The sequence below is a fragment of the Homalodisca vitripennis genome, chromosome X, assembly GCF_021130785.1.
Source record: "Homalodisca vitripennis isolate AUS2020 chromosome X, UT_GWSS_2.1, whole genome shotgun sequence".
NCBI classification, from domain to species: domain Eukaryota; kingdom Metazoa; phylum Arthropoda; class Insecta; order Hemiptera; family Cicadellidae; genus Homalodisca; species Homalodisca vitripennis.
In genome coordinates this window covers 28,703,197-28,726,521 of record NC_060215.1, presented here as the reverse complement: position 1 = coordinate 28,726,521, position 23,325 = coordinate 28,703,197, and the positions used below count along the sequence as shown (strand labels likewise).

Below are 23,325 nucleotides of genomic sequence, written 5' to 3'. Positions count from 1 at the left end.
TAATACACGTTTAACAATTCACGCCAACCAAACACAACATACTTCACGAAACTAATGAGAAAAGTTGCAACTGAAACGTCAAATGTCGCGAGTATGGGACGGGGAATCCCCCACGGCAGCGTCAGGCTCTTTTGCGAGAATCCCCGAATTATACATAGAGCTGAGCTAGTGCTAGTATAGGAATCCCCGAAAAAGAAATTTTTATGCTAGCGATTTATTTTGTTTTTGTATATTGTTCTTAAAGTTGAGAGACCGGGTGGGTGTCACCCCCAAAAAAGGTAACACCTGGTGTGGCTCCCCCTCACCCTTTGCTACGCTACTGTTCCAGTGCCATAGAGCATAATACTCTAGAAATCAAGAACCAATTTGGACTGTATAAACTCACAACCGGATTTCTCTTGAAATTAATAGAGAAATCTATACAAAATAGGAGGAAATTGAAATGGTTAAAAATATGAAATAGGAGAGCCGATGGCCACATGGTCTAAGATGTTCGACTTTGAATCTGAGTTTGAGATACTGCAGATTCGAGTTCTGAGACCTTACCCACTTTTTATCACTGTCAACCCTTTACTGTATCGACTCTCTCCCTTAGTTATTTATTTATTTCACCAGTCAGTGCCATTTATACATTTTACAATTTTCCTATTAAATTACTACATTCATAAATTACAGCGTGCTAGTGCAGCATGCCATTAGCCTAATCCAATCTAACACTAGATCATCCTACAAGCATCCTTGTTTGCAGCACAGCATGAGAGAAAAATTAATGACTTAATACAATAATGACTTATCATCTAAGTCTAAAACACAGCCTCAAAGTTGAGCATGCAATGAAATAGCTACTGTTAATTTCCGAATCAACAAAACGGAATATTAACAAAATATAAATAAACAAATATACAGAATACAGTAGATAAATACGTATAAGGTTACATTAATTTGTGTTTGTGAAACACAGTTCCTAGCCAAAATCATCAAATAACACTGGTAAAAAACAGCTGAGTAAACACCAAACAGCTGAATATACACCAATCTGCTTATTCTGATGATATTATCCTCGCACAACCCAGTGGCCCACGAGGATGGCCAGTATAACGCTTAAAAATGGATCCACCCTTAACAAAATGATAATTTTTTCAGATCATACATTTCCAATCTTGACTCACTGAAACCGACCGTTGCACGCAAAAATAATAATTATATCATCTTAAGACTACTAGAGAAAGACACTGACAGTCATTAAGTCCTGGGTCTGTAAACGGTTAGGTGATGCAGACTTAACATTCATATGTGTCTTACAGTAGTGTTGTATGTGTCAAGTTAGAAAAAATATGGTATGAAAATACGTATATATCGCTTCATATTTTAAACCCTTCCATACAAAATATTTTCGTTTAATTTCAACCTCCATACAAATTAGGCTGACGATCAAATCTTTTTTTGGGAAATTCCTCTTAGTTTCAAGAAAAAACTAAATTTTGTGATTATACAATGTAAATTGCTTTTCGGTTTCTAGACTAGAAGTGCGGATTAGAAAAAGGCTATCTTCCAAAGATGATCTCCATGCCCAAATGGACTAAGAAGTCTTACCACTATTCATTGAAACATTTGAAAAGTTTTGAATGTGTACGGGAAGCATGGGATGATTAATAACTTGTCATTATGCACATTCTAGCACATTCTATTTATTAAATGCTATTGGGGGGGGTGGGGGGGGGGGGGGGTGGGGGGGGGGGGGGGTGGGGGGGGGGGGGGGTGGGGGGGGGGGGGGGTGGGGGGGGGGGGGGGTGGGGGGGGGGAAATCATAAGTTGAGTGATAGGCTATCAATCACTGGTTAATTGATTCTAAAGCATTTTTAATATACAAATTAATTTTTTAAAGGTGTATCTTTTGGCTTGTGTTGGACATGAATATTCTTTCTCGTGGAAGATAATACAACAAAATATTTGTGATAAAACTAGTCAATTTGTCACTGTATTTTAAACATCGACTGCATAGGAGTAGTAAACATCTTTTTACCCCTTAAGGAGTAGTATAAAAAATGTATTAATCAAGTCCATGTCAATCATGTTAATTCAGTTTTTATTTTACAGAAATGGGGCCAAAAGAATGAAGTGAGCTGTTACAAAGTGTTTGCTATTGAAAATGAGCACCTAGAGCAATGGATATAAAAGCGCTTACTAAAAGTTCTACTTTCAACTCATTTACTACCGGAAGTAGCCACAAGATTGGGGCATGGTTTGCAACGTTAAGTCCTACGCACAAGGAAAGCTTCCAAAAGTATTACTTTAGGTAAGTGCTTGCACGATGTTAAAACTTACTAGATTTTAGATGCATGACAATTTATAATAAAAACAACTTCTTCACTCTACCAGATTCTTTAGCGACAAGTAAATGTTCGCCTTTTTTGGATGAGTTTGGTTTTTGCAATGCAATATTGAGTTTGGTTCAGTCAGTACCAAACTTATGGTTTGGTTGTGTTTGGCCCAGTGCCAAGTGATGCTTGGTAAATTAGTTTCAATTTACTACTTACGTTCAGCATGGTCTACAATACTTACACAATGAGAGAGCATCAATATGCACACAGCCAAGTGTAATTTTAAAGGATTAATCTTGTCAAAGAAGTGCTGTTGCTGGAATTTCGTATCACTCAAAATAAAATAGTTAACCATTTATATCTGTCATATACTAAACGTTAGCTCTAAAGAAAACTCATAAAACTACATGAAAACATTAGTGTTTTTGTAAGAGAATAAACTGGTAGGAACAATTAAAAAATGTGAGGCTGTTTATGAGAAATATATTATATACGGGGTGTTTCAGAAGAAGTGCAGATTTCTGTGTGGTGGTAAATTTTAACACCAGCATAATTTCTGAGATAATAACAATTATCTGCATATACATAATAACACCGCTAGAGATGAAAGAATAATTTGGGACAGGGCTGTTGAGGTAGGACATTTACTGTACACAGAAGCAGGAAAATCAATAGAATTCATGTGTAACGCTTTTCAATTTTAAACTCAAAAATAACAATAAATTGTCAACATGTAATATTGCTATGCAAATGCAACGTTGCAACAATCGCATCAGTAATGGTACTCAAAGTGCCTGCTGTTTTGTTCAAAGCCCAATAATTCAGCCCTACTAATCGTGGAACTCCTCACTGTCAAAATCATTGTAGCTCTTACATGCGCATTATTAAAGGTTCGTAGAAATTTAAAGTTTTATTTCATGTTGAGTATTTATTGCCGACCCTGGGAAAAGGAATTACCATGAATTAAACTGATTTTGCGATTTCTTGTACATAATGAACTGACTATTTCTACAGCGGTGTGTCTCAACAAATTCTTTTCTCGCTAGCAGTTTTACTATGTATTTGCGACCCATGATTCCTATTTCAGAGATTACACCTCTGGTACATCATCTATCACCATATTAAATATCTGCACTTGTTCTGAAACGCCCTGTATTAGCACACTACTGAATACAACTGTAGTATAATGTTCAAAATATTGTAATAGTTTATTGATTTAAAATTCTTGAATCATTAAACATTATGGTATTCTGTTGTGAAACCTTGTTGATTGATATACATTAGTTTTATAAACCAGTAGATGAGTTAACACTTCGGGGGACATTCTCAAACAAAGACCTCCAGCGAGTCGTGGCTCTTAAAAAAGGGTAGTACCGATGATGGCAGATCTAGTATCACGGGATAGCCAAAAAGATGTACTTACCATCACATCCCTCTACATAGCCTACTTGAAGTAATGGTGTATGCCATTGACTCCATTTTAACCAAAAAAAACCATCATAAATGAACAACTAAAAATGGATATTTTGAATTAAATCTACCACCTAGAACTGCATTGCTTGCTTGAGAAGAAAGCAATATACACGATCAACAAGTTTGTGGACCATACGAATACCTATTACCACAATCATGTAACAACAAAACCGTATAAAATCATGTTTTTTCTCTTGAATTGCATTTTCACTCATTTTTATATGACACCTGCTCAGGCTTTGATGTTTGTGAATTAAGTATTCTTCATTTTGTAATCAATAAATCACATGTTTACTACTGTTATGCTGCCACGTGACTTGAGAAATCTGTCATCCGCGTTTCATGTTGGTTTCAAATTTTATTATTTATTTACAAGTACACTACACTGTGTAATGAAATAAAATAATAATACTTTTAAAATTTATTGACCAGTCAGTCTTTAATAAATGACTGTCAAAACAGTACCTTTACAGAAAGAAAAATTCTTCCTCTTTGTTTAGTGAAGAGTCTTTTTTGCTGCAAACAAAGACAGTAGCCTACGTCACAAGTATTTCTTTTTTCAAAGTAAAATTATTTCAACTTTGTTGAAACTTGCAAAATAATGTTTAATATATATATTTATTTAAACAATAATTGTGAAACAATATCTTTTTTGAAACAGAAAAAAATACATGTTTAATGTGAACTGATGTAGAAACTTTAAAAAATTGGTGTTGAGGGAAGGTGCAGTGTTTTCAAACACATCAATAGTATGTATTGTAGCAATAATCATTGAGAAAGAAAACTGCCCAAGCTTTTGTCTATTTTGATTTGTAATTCATTGTAAATAGGCCAGGATCGATCTTAATAACTAAAAATAACATCAATCCAATACTGTTCTTATGGTGACATGTTTCAAAAGTTAACCTTTATCGTTGGTCCTTAGTACTCGTAGTGGTGGATGGCATTGTCATAAAATTAAAATTTAACAACAGACATATAAATAAAACAACAGTAGTTAAGTAAAACAATATCACTTACACATTGATACAAAACACGATCGCGCACGATGTTCCATGTAGGCTGCAGCACGGTAACGACTGGTAGAATACTTTCAAATTGATCACTCTAAAATAGTATATATTGTGAGTCATCCACCTGTCATTACTGCGATGCAGCTTTCATGTAGCATTGTGTACGATCATATTATGTATCAATGTGCGTGTACAGCTACTAAGGTCCGACGACGAAAGTTAACCCTCGAAACATGTCACCATAAGAACACATGAACTTGGACTGGATTGACGGTACGATACAAAATCTATTTTTATTTAGCAAAACAATATTATTAATATAACATATGTTGGTTACTATACTAAATTGGTTATTAGGCAAATGTAACCTATGTTTATTATTTTAAATAAGATGATTTTTATAAATATTTTACTATATAATTTCAAATGTTGGGGAGAGAGAAGAATTCTAAATACTCTACCCGTATGTGATAAATAAACAGAATTTTAATTGAAGAATTTTTTGTATTAATCAAAGAAAATAATTAATTTGGATTAATAAAATTTAGAATGTTATACATTTTTAACTCGATGTTCAAAGATAATGAATTTTTAAATGCAATTAATTAAAATAAATAATATAAAATGTATGTAATATGAGTAATATAAATTTATTACATATTTATAATGAGTATGGTGGTAAATATAATTTGTTTGATTTTACTTTGTAATATTGAATCTACCAGAGTTAAAGACTTTTTTATGAAATTGCATGTAATACAGCTTAAAACAAGGTGCAATACAAGCACATCACTAACTTAATACTAGTGTTAAGGTATTTATTTTTTCACCTTAAAAAATTAATCATTTGGAAAAGTAATTTCTTTTAGAACTGTTCATGTGCATTCCGTAACATCAATGAACTCTTCTGAAATATCCTCTTATGAGTATAATATATATCTAAATAAGTAGTAATCAAATATGGCAAAAACTCTCTCCCTTTATGTGTCGTTGTGTCTTATACAGGTTGGAGACCAAAAAACCTATCTTTATATATTTTTCGGAAGTTTCATGTGGTGGGGGGGAGTGGCTAGATAGAGTTCTAGTTTTCTTAGATTTTTTTAAAAGTACAACAGTTTGAAGATGTAATTTGTAAATATTTCCAAATGAGGTTTTAGCTCAAGCAAACAGTTAATAAATATACTGTACACCAGATATAAATTAATGTCTGAATTATTTCTAAAGATGTGTTAATGATATTCATAAACATGTGTGTAATAAAAATAAAGAGGTTTCTAAACAAGTGATAAATGTAGAGTCCAAATTACAACTACTGCGATAAGCTTCTAATTATGATTCGACATGTGAACTTGCCTGCCAAACGTTGGACCAGTCGGAGTTTTGGTCTTTTAGTAAAGTGGATGAAACTAATGCAAATTAATCACCATAAAATTAATATATCGATTTTTTTATTTCATTCTTAAAACTAAAAATCCATGAAAAGTGAAATTTAATATAGCTTTTTTGCACTTGGATTGAAAATTATGCAATTGTCCTCCCAGCCCATGGGACTATGGGTAAGGGTGGCTATGGGCGTTCTTTGTGTCAGTTTAAAGACTTTTGACCACGTTCAGTCTCTCAGCTTTCCGGGCCGCTCTTAATTATTAATAAATAATAACTCGCTTATTGTTATTAATTGAAATTACTCAACATTTTAGCAATTCCTGTCAAATACTGCTAATCAAAGTTATGAAACAGTAAAAAACTTTTTGTTGTAAGTTCGATTAAGCAATTAGAATATTAAAATACTTGTACTCTAAAGAATATTGCTTTCCACTTTGATACAGTTCTTTGCTATTGTTTGATTATTTCAGAAAGTTCTAGGTATCATCACCAACATGATTATTTTATTTTATGAAATTCCCAAAATATTTGGAGACTTTAATTTTTTTTCCTTGAATGTACATACCTCAGTGTAATACATTTCAAATTTTCAATTAATGTTCAAGTAATTTTCAGTCACTTTAAAAATTAGAAAATTTCCTCAAACATTTCTTATTTGGGATACCTTGATCTTCAGACATATTTTTAATAAAGAAATTTTAATTCCACTGTAGATTATCTCTGCTATATGTACCTCGAACTGCACGCTTTACTGTCAGTCAGTCAGTCAGACGTTGATCACATGTAGTTTTTTTAAGCAAATATACATTTATTGTGTGGATTGGGTAGATAAGTCTGCAACCAGATGGCTTTACGTCACAGCCTATCACGGAGGCTTGTCGAGTGACGTGCAGTTATCATTCGAATGTATCTCAATAATTATTTATTGCATCAACGAATTGTTGTAAAGAACATTTGAAAGTTATACTTTTCCTTATTTGGGATTGATGGTTTGTCTTTTTAATAATGTCAAAACTAATTAAACTGCACATCTCGCCATGGAATCTAATGAGGGGAAAATTTATGTTCAATAAAATAAAACGGTTTTCCGTCAGAAAATTGCATTTCGCTGCAGATAACCATTGACAAGGTCACATAGGTCTATGATAAGAATGACAGTTGTATATTTAGAGCTGTAATGAACACTGAATTAAAAACCGATTGTGTTTCTCAATATTTTGTTTGATTTTCGTAACCAAGCAAAGGTCACGTATCTCTCTATAGGACTGTAAAACCAGTAACCCATGCTTGTTTTCTTATACTGTATCTCTTGCTCTTCCAATTAGCAAGTCTTATAATGTTTGACAAAACTCCAAAACATTATTCAACAAAGGTTAGGTCAAGATTGATATTGGGTTATCCCTTATTGTTAACACTACCATTTGCTTCTTCATTTAGTAGTGTTTGTTTGAATGAATGTTATTTTTCTAGAATTGTATGTATCTGCCCCAGACATTAGCTATAGTAATATCCCAAAGCCATTAAGTCATTTTGGACAATTTTACAAATCACAAATAACAACAATTATATTGTTTCTTGCCTCATTTTTTGCAATAGTAATATTTTCAATTCAGCATTGTTTTTATAAGTTTTTTTATACAGTTTACTTGTTTAATCATTTATTATTTACAGAATTTTTTTAAACATTTTAAAAGGTTTTGACTTTTTTGCTGCAGGACCAGAATTAAAAATAAGTTTTTTTTCATAAATTGCACATTTTTTGAAGTACAGTCAAAATCATTTTTATTTGTTGCCATTAAGATTTAAAATATCGTCAAGAAAGAAAAATACAATAATTGTGGTATTTTGTCAAATTTTATTCAGTAGAAATTCTTCCAGCCTATAGTAGGGTCATTCTAGAAGCCATCCGTATAGTGAAATCTTCAAAGCTTTCCCACTCTTATAACGCAGGTCCTGGGGGAGATGGTTGAAACCATTTTCTACCCATGTACAAAGGTTTATTCTCATACAATGTGAGATGGTTTATGAATAGAATGTACTTTGTGGCATGTCGTGTGTTTTGTGTTGGTGTATGCTATTCAGTTTTGGCAGATCTTCACCGTCGACATACAGGATTACTTCCTGAATGTATAAGCGCAACCACTCAAGATAACCTGAAACAGAAAACGACAAGTGCTGGGCTAACCCCAACCCTCTGTGCTTGTCAGCACACCCTCTGTGGGGTTATGTGCGAGCAAGGCGACTACCTGGCCCTTCATCCGCACTTCCAATTTGCTAATACTATAAATTAAATATACATAGTCAGTCAATAGCAATAACTATGGTAAAGGAAACAATAATGTACAATATTATAGGATTGTTATAGAAAGTTAAAACATTTTTTTTTATTGACATGTTCTATGTTCTGCTACATAATAAAATACAAGTTTAATTAAAATACGTAAATCATACACAGTAATTTAACAATAAACATTGTAAATAAAACAACAATTTAAATACTGTAGATAAAACTATTTTAAATTTTGAATTACAGTATGACTTTCTATTCATTTTCCAAATATTCTGCCAAAGAGTAGAATGCCCATTCTTCAAGCCACTGATAAAGAGTCAGTCTGAATTTACTTAGGCAATTATATTGTTTTGTTCTGAAAACCAAACATTATTGCAGTACTAGGACTGATACATTAAGTCGGGTACTCACACACCAGTATGAAAGATACATAGAATAAAGGAGAATTTTGGTAAACATACATGGAAGTCCATATCGAAATTAGGGAATATAGAAATTTCAGTAAACCTTTATTGTCAGAGAGCTAAAACCGTGGTGTACTGAAATAACTTTGGTTTTATAAATTGAAAATGTTTATTTCTTTATAGATTCAGAATTGCTTTTTTTAATTTTAAGAATAATTTTAAATGTTGATATCAAAGTTGTGCATTAAGAGGCTGTACTGTTGGCCATCTTGATGTTAGTCCCATAAGAACATTGTTAAACCAAACCATTTATGACCTTAGTTTTAGGCATAGAATTATGTTAGACATCTCATTTTAAAAACATTCATCCAGACGCTTTTTAGTTTTATCAATATTTTCATTGTTTATCAAACAAATTCTCAAACTTTTATACTCCATTTAAATATTCAAAAATATACACTTTACAACTAAAAAGAGTATAGGTGCTTGTTAATCATATTTTTAATATATTATCCATCATAAGTCTATGACTAAAAATGAGCACGTAAAAGTGCATGAAGTTTAACATTGTTTTTATGGATTAAACCTCAAGGACGTCTCACTACAGCCGGCTCTTAAAGTCAAATATAGCCTGAGTTAGTGGCAATGTCTGGTTCTCCTTGAATTTCAAATTTGTAAATTTCACTGTTATATGGGACAAGGCAGTAGGCATCATTATCATCACTATTTTGAAATGTAATCCATCTGGAATGTTTTAAATCATTCTTATCAATAATTGTTTAACTGATGATTAATCCCAAAAAACTCATCCACTTCATAAAATGGGTGTTCCAAAAGGGAAAAGCCAATTTGTTTTTTGAAAATACCAAATGGCAGTGAACTTAATCTATTTGGCAGTGCATTCCATAATTTTGGTCCAAGAGATAATGTTGCTAATGAATATTGTTTGGAAGTTAGTTTTTTGGTTACAATATTGTTTGCTCCCCTTGTGTTATATTGGTGGATGTTTTTATATGTTAGGTTGTTTGATGTAGCCATATAAAGCAACAGTTTATACACAACTAAACAAGGGACTGTCATAATATGAAGTTCTGGAAATTTTTGTTTACATGAATCCTTATAGCCAATACCAGAAATATAACGTACTGTTTTTTTTTGTATTGATAAAATTGTTGTATTATTAATGTTCTTTTTAAATGTATTTCTCCATATTTTAATACCATAAACCAATTGAGAATAAAACACCAGTTGCATAATATACCATTTTAAGAGATTTTTCATTGCAGAATTTAGACATTATAAGACATTCATAAATATTGCTTTAGATAACTTTAAACAAAGAGTAGTTATATGGTCATTCCAATTTAAATTTTTGTCGGTAATCAATCCGAGAAATTTTGTAGAATCTTAAATTGGTATTACTAACTTGACAGATAGGAGATATACTAGGTATGTGACCTGCATTTAAAAAATGAGATCTAAAAAACAAGACAAGCCTACCTTGTAACTAAGTCCTTCATTGTGGATTGATGTGTTTGTAGAACTCACACATGTTTTAACACCAAGATTTGATTTTGTTAAATAGGTTTCCTCCATTTTACTTCTGTATTAAAGGAAACGGATTCAGTCTATGTTTGATTGTAAAAATCAATTTAGTACAGATTGATTTTTAACAACCATTGCCTTCGAACTATTAAATAGCAAAAAGTACAGAGTGTGCAGTACTCTAGTAAATATCCTTAATTTTTTATTCAAACTCCCTCTTCCAACTATATCAACATACTTGATTCAGAATGTTTTTTTTTATTTCTTGAACTGCGTGGTCAGTTTATTTGCAGATAAAAATATTTTATTGTATTGTGCATGCATGCTGTTAGGATAGAATGTGTAATATACTCCTATAATGGTTAAAACTTATTGCATTATCCTCTACACTGTATTCCAAAGGCTTTGGAATGGCTGAATATGTTTAAATGGTTGTACAAGTGGAACTCTCACATAGGATATTAACACCATTTTTTGTGCCATCAATGGTTCTTTGCCTTTACCTGTAGGTAGTTTCACAAGGAGCCAATAGAAAATATTATTTAGAAGCATAGGTCCTTGAGACAAATAACATGATATTAAAATTATAAACTTTGGATAACTCTCAACAATTTGATAACTTTGATCTTTTGATTAATTGAATACAAAATAAGAAAAACAATGTTTTTAATGAAGTTGATCCAGGGGTTCAAAACAAGAACTTTGGTTATCTCACAATTGGGAGATCCCCAAAAACTAGATTACATTCTCTTAGAGAAGGAAAGGAAACAATTAATTTTTATAGAAACTCCATTTTCAAAATACCATTTTTGCAAAACTTTATGTACATAAAAATTATATATGACCTTATTTAGAATCCACATGCAAAAGCATTAGCATTGGATGGCCACTATTTTTCAATGTTGTTAAAATTAATGTTTTTTCAATTTACTTACTAAGACTTTTTAAATTATATGCAAAATTCTATAAAATATTGATTTGATTACTGTATAAAAAGTATGTCATTTCCAATTTCCCTAAAACTGATACAGTAAGAATTAATCACCATATTACAAAATCAGAAACACAACAAATAGCAGTCAAGGAGCAATTGACCTTGGTGAGGAGGACTAGGTCATCAGACTAAGGTCTTTCATTCACATCTACTTCCTTTCTTTCTGTTTTTGCTTTCACTTCTTTCTTGCACATAACTTTAAATGCAATATTCAAGAAAATACATGTATTTAAAAAATCTTTCCCAATAAAAAAAAACAACAGTTACGTTGGAAAAATACTTTTAACTAATATAAAATACAGAAGAACAAGATAAACAATCTACTCCCAAGGTCAGTATTTGAACCAGATCCATTTTATTCCTAAAACCTTACAAATATTCAAAGTCAAGACCTTGACTTTGAGATGATAAGACTTGTAACAAATACGTTTGTGATTAAAGTTATCCTAGTCGCTAAAAATAAACTTCAAAATTTTAGTAGCACGCATAAAACTGATGAATCTTTCAAATAATATTGTAGAACATATAAATATGTAGTGCCAAAACAGGGTACAAATTTCCTCCTTTAAGAATCAAACTTGTATTTGCTGTTTCTACAAGACTACACACAAGACACTGGAAAACACAAGTTGAGATTTGTACATAAAATTTATCTTTATTAAGAAGATTTTTATTTAGATGTGGTGTAATACTATTTCTAACATTTTCTAAATTTTGAAAATTTAAAGAGAATTCCTAGAACATTAGAAAATAAAACTGGTCTTAAAAAAAAATTAAAATCATAATTTGTCAAGTTTGAAAAAATCTGAAAAACTAAAGATATAATTTTCTTCGGTGATATAAACTAAGTCTAGATCTGGTGCCATAATGTAGGAGTATATGGTTACCCTGTTTTGAGCACTTTCACTTCTTTTTTTAACACAAAAAAATATGCTGTTCCCAAAATTATGAATACTCGGGTACTTATTTGACCGCTGTACAAAGGAAATCGAGAGATTCAAACATGTGACATACCACATGTAGCCTAACTATCCCAACACATACAACATCATTTTATAGCGACTTGGATTTGTAGACTTTTGTTATTTAAACACTGATGTATGAAGCCCAATTTAATGAACAAAAATCTGAATGTATCAAGTAGCTACTTCATATTTTGACTGTAAATTTTGCAAGAAATGAGTATTGTGATACATCATTTTTGCGTCAAATTTTTTTGTATAATTGTCGGTCTGTCCGTAGGGTATCTTGATAGTGAAATTAGCTATAGATTTTAAATTTTGCATTCAACCTCAACGAAGCCTGTTTACACAACATGGTGTGGCGTACTTCTACTTTGTTCTGTGAGTAAAGCATCAATACCAAGTTTGTAAAACTTATTCAAACAACAAGTAAGCTAGAATGCAGAATAGATGTCACCAGCACATCAAGGGGTTCTTATATTAACGATTTTAAATATAGTTGCAGTTTTCACAATTCCAATTTACCATCTATATAACAAACAAATATACAATACTGTGGATAGAGGTCTATAATTTATATTTTATCACAGTTTCCACCCTCATCAGTGGTGCACTACAGTTAATCGCTAATGTTGGCCGCCAGAAATTATTGTAAACATTCCATGAAAAGCTATAAAACAATAAATATTCAAGCTAATATTTCTCTTTGTAGTGTTGGTATTTAGATTCAATTGTATGTGACAACTTTGCAAGCTAATCATTGAAACTCATGTTGCTTTGACACTCTAAACTAGTACAATTTCATTGAAGAATTTTATTTTCATTTTATTTTGTTAACAGTGTTTATTCAAACATAATTGACTCCCGAAACCTGTTTATTTATCTTACACACTGGAAAATTCATTTCATTCATTCATAAAAGTTGTTTTATTTGTGATTGAACATTGTTCCAATTTACTAGGGATATGATTCCCTTGTCTGTAGTAGGCATACCAAATCGTCAAGGCAAGTACGTTGGCATGTACTTGTGGGCATACCGGATCTAGGGTTAACACAAATCACAATATTTTTTACCACTTTGGAGAGGAATTTTTATACAGATGCAATGTATGCCATTTTGTTAAGAATCTATTGGACTGTTGATTTTGAAAATTTAATAAACACTGTTATGTAAATTTTACAAAATTTTGGTTTTTAATATTAAGTAAGCACAAGACATTTAAAAATTAAAAAAGGAATATCCTGGCATGAATCAATGTGCATGCCAATTTAGTTAAAATCCATATTTTATTTTATTAACATTTGAAATAATTTAAAATTGCATTGTAAACAAAATATTACAAAAATTCTGAACATTCTTCGTAGATGTAATGGAGTCCATGTAAATTTAACATATCTAAATAGTTCCATTTAGAAAATTGTAGTTACATTTATTCATGCAAGACGTGCATATAAGTATTAAAGTTACATTCTTGGGTTAAACCAGATGTATTAGATCAATTTCTTGAACATACGGGTCATTTTCAGGTGTCCATTTCACTAAAATTATCGTTGTTTTACTACATTGATAGGCTTCCTAGCATTGTTATTATTACCTAGCAGACGTAAATTTATTAATAAATTGTAATTAAATCTAGAATATCTTGTTTCCTGCTAGATATCTTATTTACAGGGATGAAAGAAGGTTTTATTTATTTTACTGATTATGTGTTTGAAGAAGTCGTTGTATTAAAAACAGTATTAAAAATATCTGGAATTCCCGCTCAGAAAAGTTTACAATCATTATCTACTAGATCTTTTCCTACAGGAAATCAGCACAAATTCGTAACTTAAACACCCAAAGGTCACTTTATTTTGGTTTAATATTTTGTATGGGATTTCCTTATAGGAAAGTTAGAAGATCTTATAAAACTTTTATAGAAAAATATTGAGAATTATCTTATGCTTGGACTGAGATGGTTTGAGTCATTCTAACAGTCTTCTGAATTATTAATATAAAACTTTGTTCTTTTTTATGCTTTTATCAATTATTAATGTTATAAATGTAGTGTAATAACATTGTACACTACACTTTAGGATGTAGTTAATAGTTAACAATATTCAGAAGTACACCATTTGTTTTTAGTTTAAACTAACTTTAATGCAAACCTAAAACCTTACTAAGTGAGTAATAGATTTTTAAAGTATATAGGAATATTTAAAAATATTAAATAATTCAATGAAGATAAAAATAACTTTCTGTATTTATTGGAGGGTGTGGAGGGGTTTTTATTCTTTTCTGTAAATATCAAATTATCATTTTAACGAAAATATTTTGATATAGTAGTATAGACTTATAATTGTTGATCTGATAGTTTAAATTTTTTTTTATTGATATGTAAAAATTATAAAATATATTCCGTATTTGCTGTACTTTGTTGAATAATTGTAAGCAAATACAATCACTGAACATATTGTATCCTAATTGGTTAACTAACAATTTTTGTAATATTCACATTTACAGGTCCCCATTCATAAGCTGGCAGATAAATAAACATTTGCATAAACCATTATATGTACATTTTGGTCAGTTAATATTGGGTATATATGATTCTGTGTATGCCATTTAAAATCAGCTGAAATAAAACTGCTGGATAAATAGTGCAAAATTTGGAACAAGTTTGTAATTTTTTATTTTCACATGAACAGAGATTTCTGAAAGATTTAGTTTGAAATCTTGTTTAAGTTACGATGGCAAATGTCCAGAAAAATCCTGTTTCCTCCATAAGTCACCATGATGTCAATTATACTTTAATAAAAAAAGTAACCAAAGAATTTTTATGTGGATGTGGTTTATGTCGTTTTTACCATTAAATGTGTTTTAAGTAGTGTCATGAATCACCAGAGCCTTTCCTAAAACATATTGCTTTTTACATTTGACTGGTTAGAATCAATGTGTGAGGTTTAAAAATGTGTTAAAAATATGTGAGATATTTATAAACTAGGTTTACTTTTGAGAATTTCATGAAAACAGACAATCTCTATTTCAGACAGACTATTTCATTTGCATTTCATTCCAAAATAAAATCGTATGTACCTCTTACAACATTTGATCAAGAATTTTTGGAGAGATATAATTGACACCATGTTTTAAACATTAAACACACTGTAAGTAACGAGAGTGTTAAACAAAATTTGGCCAAACCTGTTTTTTTGTTAACTGACTATTTTAGTAGTTAATTAGTTTGAACAGTTATAAATGTGGTAGTTTGGACAGGTTTTTGGACAGTTTTGAAGATCAAAAAAATTGTATCAGACTATTTTTGTGAACCGTACATATAAAATTTGTATCAACCGTATTTAATAGTGAGCATAAAAGACTTCATATATCCACCATTTTTTATTTCCCTCGTTACTGTAATTTATTATTTATTGTGTAAATGTTCTCATTTCATCAATATCTTTAAAATTATTTGTAACTATTATGATATATAAAATTTTTCATAATTTTTGAATGACAAGGTAGGATTAACTCATACTTTTCATAGTGGATGTTTAGTCTAAACTGGTTCCTCGGTCATTACACAGTTCAAATATTAATTACTGATTTTGCAAGGAAAGGTAAAATGGCATTTTTGGCACTCATAATGTTTTTTGCACTAGTAATTTTCGTAACTAAATAAGACCACATTGAATCGGTCACAAATGTCACTGACTCATAAATATAAGATAACTCATAACAACTTCTTGTAGGCTCTTACATTAACTTATCTGAATTTTAGCTATGAAGGAACACGTATTGTAAAGCTCCGGTCATTAACCAGTTCTTTATCAGCGAATCAAAGATTTACTCTTAGCCTAAAATCAGTGGCGATAACCCTGGCCTTAACAGTCTTGATGTGTTATGGCACAGTTGATTTCGTATTATGATAATCTTTAATGGAATAAAGATAGTTTGACTGACAACCATACGTAGTAGAAAATTGTGTATTCAGTCAGTTAATAAGAGGTAACTACAAGCCATGTCAGTCTTCAAACACATGGGATAATTGTAACCTGCTGTTTGAAATGGACAATATGAGCAATGCCAGTAGAGGTGGAATTCGTGAGGCAGGCATTAGAATTCTAACGGAAATGGGAATAGTAAAACAATTGAGAGGTGGAGGATTGGAGATTAGAGTTGGAAGAAGTGAAACAGATATTAGAATGGTATTGGAGGTGAAATTAAATTAAATGGAAAATGAATTTATTAATTAATTTTTATTATTGATAAACGACTTAAATTATCTGTTAAACTTTACCACAATTTATGCCGATGATACCTCTTTTCTCAATGCACATCTAGAAATGTGGAACAGCTTAATTTTTTTGTCTGAGGGCACTTTGTTGGATGTAACCTCTTGGTTTGAAATTATTGGCCTTCGATTAAACAAAGATAAAACTCCAAAGTTACTTCGTTCTTTAAGATCTGTAAATATAAAAAATGATGTTAATAATCTAGTTACCTGTTAATAAATATTTATTCTACACTTTCTTGGAAATGTCACGTTGATATTGTTTGCAAAAAAATGTCTAAAATATTTTTACTAGCTATTGATTGGAATCATGGAATCAAATGGCCTATTACTCATTTTTTGAAAGTATTATAAGGTATGGTTTGATTTTATGGGGGAATGGGGTAGACATAGAGAACATTTTAATCCTGCTGAAAAAAGCAGTAAAAATATTAACTGGCTCTAACATTAAAGATAGGTATGATTTTATAAACTCCACACGAGATTTAAAGATCGAAGAAGATGAATATGTTGTATCGTTTGATATTGAATCACTTTATCCAAACGTACCAATTAAAGATACTATCAAAATCATAGAGGACTGGATGATTTCCTTAAATTTAGAAACAACTATTGTTAACGAATACATTAATTTAGTAAATCTTAGTATGTCCCAAAATGTGTTTCAATTTCAAGAAAAATATTACAAACAGTTTGATGGTACTGCCATGGGAAATCCACTTTCGTGTTTTATTGCAAACATATTTTTAAGCAAATTGGAAACTCATGCAAAGGAAACAATGGATTATTTTCCCAGAATATGGAAGCGATATGTTGACGATATTTTTGCTGTTTTCGACAAGAAACAAAATCTTCAAAATTTTATCGATTCTCTCAACTCCTTTTATCCTTCTATCAAATTCACTTGTGAAATAGAAAATGACAATCAACTCCCATTTCTCGATTTAAAAATTACGAAAATAGTATATGACAATTTACAATACGAGTGGCCATTTTGAATTCGATATATACAGAAAACCAACACAAAATGACAGATTCATCCCTGTTGATTCATTTCATCCCCCTTCTCAAAAAAGAGCAGTTTTTTACAATTTAATCCATCGGCTTTTACATACTCCATTATCAACAGAAAATTATTAAAAAGAAGTTAAGAAAATAAAGGAAACTGCTTTATTTAATGGCTACAAAACTAACATGATTGACAATATGATAAACAAGAAAAAGAAAATTATTGAAAGAAATTGTAGAACAACTTTATATCAAATCAAAAGTAAAGAACCTGAAAAATGGATATCTGTTTCCTACAACAATCTATCTACAGATATTACTAAAAGTTTTAAGAAACATGCCAATATTAATGTATCTACAAATTCCAAAATTAAATTAAAGAATATATTAGGAAATCCCAAGAATAACATTAATGAAGAAGAAAAATCTGGAATTTATCAAATTAATTGTGACAATTGCGATTTAAAATACATTGGCCAAACAAAAAGAAAGTTAAAACAGAGAGCTAAGGAACATAGAGCATGTTTAAAATACCAACAGGAAGAAAGATCAGCCATGGCAAAACATGCACTTCAAACTGGACACTCTTTTCCAAATGCAAAATTATTAAAAGAAGTACAAAATAAAAAATTCCTTGATGCATATGAAACAATTTTTATAAAAAAGAACCAAAATAATCTGGTAAACAACGAACCTGGGCCTTTTCAAAATACACCATTACTTTATTTGATTTAACTAAATATAAACTTTATTTTTATATATACATATAACATACTGTGCTGTCATAGAATATTACCTCTTTGTATTTTTAATGACATATGTTTTTATTTAGTACAAAATTGTTTATGTTACTATTGTTATTATTAATTTTATTCAGTTGTGTGAGTCTGAAGATGTACTCATTGAGTACGAAAGGCCTCACAAAAATAAAAACTTTATATTATTGGAGAGTTTGTTTAAAGTAATATATAATTTTAAATAAGACAAGAGCTTCAAGAATGTCTTATTATTGTCTTATAATTGTAAAGTTATGATTTTAAAGTCCTCTCTACCACTAGAGGGATAGTGGAACTAAGATTAGGATGATAAGGAAGATGGAATAGTGAAGCTAATATCAGAATGGCCGTGAAGGTGGGAGTAGTGAAAGAGCAATTGGATGACAGTGAAGTTGGTAGTGTGGAGCAGAAGTCTACACTTTTTATTCCTTCAATCTACCTGATTGCAACATCGATTCATGTGACCATTAATTATTACTTAATATTTTATCACAGAACACTGGGACTTTTTTAGCTATATTTAGTTTAATGGTAAACGAGTTTATTCACCTTCTTCAGGTTGACTTTATCCACCTGAGAAAGTGGCCAGATTCCAGATCTTGAAATGTTGTGTTTCTTTTTCATACCTTTAGAGATAGTAAATATTTGTAACAATCCTCAATTTCATAAGAAAAGAAATACTTAAAATATTTTTAAATGAGGGTTTATTGATGCAGTATTGTTAAAAATAATCAGCTACAAAATTGGGTTATTTGTCTTGATTGTAGTCTGAAGTGGGCAGGGTATCTAATCTTTGTCTGGTATCACCAGCCAGGTGACACAACTGCCATCAGTTTCAGTTTCATCATGACTAAGAAAACCAGCCCAAAATTAACATGTACCGCTCTCATCCGTGCTGCATTGCAAATTTTCCAGCCTTGTTTGAGTAAGTGCTAGAACACAGTATATGCAGTTTATGTGTAGTATATAACAATTGCAATCCGGTAGATTTCATACAAAACATTCCTATATGGTCTCAATATTCTTTCAAGTTTTTTACATATGCAAAAAGAAATTAATCCAGGACCTCATACAAGCAACTTTGGCCAACATTTTTCTGAATAAGTTATTATATACATATATGCGAGAACAATAGATTAACGGTTTAATTTTTGTTATGTTTCATCCGCTTTACTTATAATTTAAATCACTAATTAAGTGTTTGAAAATACAAAAATATATATTCTGCTGCTGGTTTTAAAGTGACGGTCGTGTAATAACATTTTTTATATTAAATTTTTTCAGAAGTAACGGTAAAAGCCTGATAACGACCCCTTAAAACCATCTTTTACTATTTCAATTAACTCAAATCATAACTAAATTCTATTGAATGTAGCTATAAAAATAATCAAAATGCATTTGCTCAGTTACTTTTCATACAATTATAACAAATAGGGTACCAAACTGCTGCGGTTGTGGGAAATTTGACATCTGTATTTTTGGAGAGCTACCATTTTGGAAAATAGTTCAGTATAGTTTCCAAGCACTAAATTAGGTTTTTGAAGGTAAAATAATAATTTTGATCTGTGCACGTGTTTATAACTAGAAACATTGAAGACTGGCCAAAGTGTTGGCCTGTATTTTTCGTAATTAATATAACATTATGAAACGTATCTAAAGCTCATGGCCATACTAAATACAATTTTTTGACAAAGTGAATTCTGAATGATTTAATGAATGATGTGGCTTCAGAAGATACAAGTGTGAAGAATTCTAATTTTAAAACATCCTTGATACCAGAGTGCTCAGTATACTTTTTTTTGTGTAGGTGTGGTGCCAGAGAATCCTCGCATAGGTTCGGATGGGGAGTCAGAAGAGGTTTCTGACGATGTCACTTCACCAGTTAAACTACGTCCGAAAAACAGAAGACTTACTGAGGTTTGTACAACATTTGCACAATACAATTGTACTTTTTAATACTTGAAGTTCACAATGTCACATAGATAAAGGAGGGGCACCAGCGCTGAACTTCCTGTTGTGAATGTAATAGTAGAGATAAAATTATGTAATCTAGGTTAACACATGTTTGACTTTTAATTAAGCTCTGCCAAACTCCAAGTCGTAGGAGTAGTGTGTTGTCGCAAGAGGGGGCTCGGTTACTCTTATTGTGTATGGATACATAACAGTAGTTTCATGAAAACTTTTATTTAAAGTAAAATCATTATCTTTCTTCAGTGTCTAAGGCTTCTTGCATTGTGGTTTCATTTATCTCACAACACACACAAGCAGATTATCGTCCTTGTTATGGTTTCAGTGACACAAGTAAGTACAGACTATCTCAACCCAAAAAGCTGTTTTCTTCTGACACATTATTGTGGAAATACACAATATTATCTGTTAAGTTATTTTCAATTTAATGTATGACACATGGAAGTCAAAAGTTGTAACGGACTTGATACACCCATCTGACCTATTTTAAATCTGAATATAGTATCTGACAGTAATAATGTTATCATTTTTTTTAAGTCTGCTCTTAATAAGAGTATTTTAATTTTTACAAATATAACTAGTCTCTTTTAAAATACGAGTATTGGTTCCATAACAGTTGTCATTAACAGTATTGGGATAATTTAAAACCCAATACCAAAACCAATAGACTGAAAAACAAGAATTATCACTTTTTGTTTAAAGTTTGTTATTATGGAAGGTTTGAAAGGATAACAGGATTCCAGACATTTGCCATCGTTATAGGTTATAAAGGTATAACACAATGTTTCGAGGGTTGGATTCCAATCATCAAAACGTTGTGTTATACCCTTTACAACCTATAACGATGGCAAATGTCCAAATTCCTGTTATCAAGATTCAAGATCTTTATTGGCCATTAAATAACATTTTCAGTTACAAAATAGGCTTCGTCATGAAAAAACATTTGACATAAAAACTAATTTATACGCCTAATTAGTTATATATTTATATATAAAGTTGTACATTAACCAGACGTATTTTGTAACAGATCAAACGTGTTGCACTTAATGTACTCATCAACAGAGTAAAAAGCTTTTGTCTTAAGCCAAAAGTTGAAATCCTTAGTTTAAACTTATTAATTAGTAATTCTCCTATAGCTAATGGTCGTTTGTTGAATAATCTAGTTTGTTGGGAGTTGTAACTATTATAGGTCCGAGTTAGTCTTACATGAGGTGCTACAAGATTATATTGAAACCTAGTGTTGTAATCATGTACTAACTTGTGAGCGATAAAGGTGTTGATATTTTCTCTAACATATATTAACCCTTTGAGTGCCAAGTATTTATCGAGTGGGTTGTACTGAAAAGTGCAAGGTATTTTTCTAGTGGGTGCACCTAAAAGTGTCAGCTCTTTTGAAGGCATTTTGCAAGGTTTCAGTAAAAAATTCACAGTTTTATTATTTAATAAGGTATCAACATACTTTTTTTGTAATTTTTCTTTGAAAACTCTGCCTAATTAACATAAAATAACAAAGTTACCATAAAATTAAATTTATGAATATTAAAAATGGACTTATGTAAAAATTAACCAGAATTTGTTTAAATTTCATTTTTCAACCTTAATTATCATTACCAAAATTCATATCCTTTTCTTTGTTCATATCACTGGAAAGGGTATTAAATTGTCTATAAATCTTGTAAAATGTATATCATTATCTTCAATAATGAGTGAGTTATACAACATTTAAGAAACTAATGTCACATTGTTTCCTGTAGCCATGTCAACAAAAAATGTTTATATGTGAGTTCTAGATTTATTTTCATTAAAGTCAATTAATCAGAAGTGTACTATAACAATTTATTAAAAAAAAAACAGTTCTTCAAAAACAATTTAATAAAATATTAGTTTTAAAATATTGAGTTTTAAACTTTTAGTGATTTTTTTTCCGAACGTCCGGTAAAATTGGACGTTGGCATTCAAAGGGTTAAATTCTGATATATCCTTTCAAGAATTATTATTTAAGACATAGTTTACTAAGTGGTGGAAGTAAACTTTTTTCAACATCTTTGCTATTGTCTGGATTTGTGACAGAACATCAACAAACGCCTGTCATTGCCCGCTGACCTCCACCTGCCCGAGTCACTGGTGGCCCAACATGGCTCCACGGAGGACCGGCCGCTGAGCCGAGCTTCACGCCGCCAGTCACTCTCTGAGATTGGGTTCGGGCGCATGGAGACCTACACCAAACTGGACAAACTCGGCCAAGTATGAGTCCATCACCCTGTGCAGGGATTTATCCTAATTTTATACTTTTTATCATATGTAATAAAAAAAGCAAGCCATTAATTGAAACAAACACATAAAGCTTTCTCTCTTTGGCCTTAAATATGGCCAGTGGCTTCTTTTAGTTTGCTAAATCATAACATAATAATTATTCCATTTCAGGCTAGTTGCAGTTTTTGCCTAGTGACTGTCTATTGCTTACATCAGCTTTTAACAGCTGACTATTGTTATTTGAAACTTAGATACGTCAGCTGTTATTTGTTCTAGAGCATTAATCCCAAAACTTCATTTATAATAAACATTCACCTGTAATCAGTAAATATAGAGTAATTGTACAGTACATAAGGCTTAATTGAAAACTAACTTTTGTATTATGTTAAGCCTGTTAAAAAATGAGTTAATAAATTTAACAAATTATATTTAACAGATGGTTAGTCCTACTTATATAGAACAGGCATTTTCTATAACAAAGGCTGTTACAAATGTATATTAGGTTCTTGTGTTGTAAGATGAGTAATTAGGAACACTACTATTTTAGTCATTAAGTACATAATAACTTTATGAATTGAAAATTTTTAAAGTAAAAAGTAAACTAAAAAAAAAGTAAAATATATAAATCATTAAGCTTATGTTTAATCAATATTATTTTTCT

At 30.9% G+C, this 23,325-nt stretch overlaps 1 protein-coding gene across 1 annotated transcript in view; it reads left to right on the top strand.

Moving 5' to 3' along the window:
* Positions 1-2,075: 2,075 nt before the first annotated feature.
* Positions 2,076-23,325, top strand: part of LOC124368854 (cyclin-dependent kinase 17-like) — a 43,829-nt gene continuing 22,579 nt past the window's right edge. The window contains 4 exon segments of the mRNA XM_046826302.1: positions 2,076-2,269; positions 2,271-2,296; positions 20,251-20,360; positions 22,482-22,655. Of these exon segments, the coding sequence (XP_046682258.1) occupies positions 2,166-2,269; positions 2,271-2,296; positions 20,251-20,360; positions 22,482-22,655 (414 nt within the window). The 5' untranslated portion in view covers positions 2,076-2,165.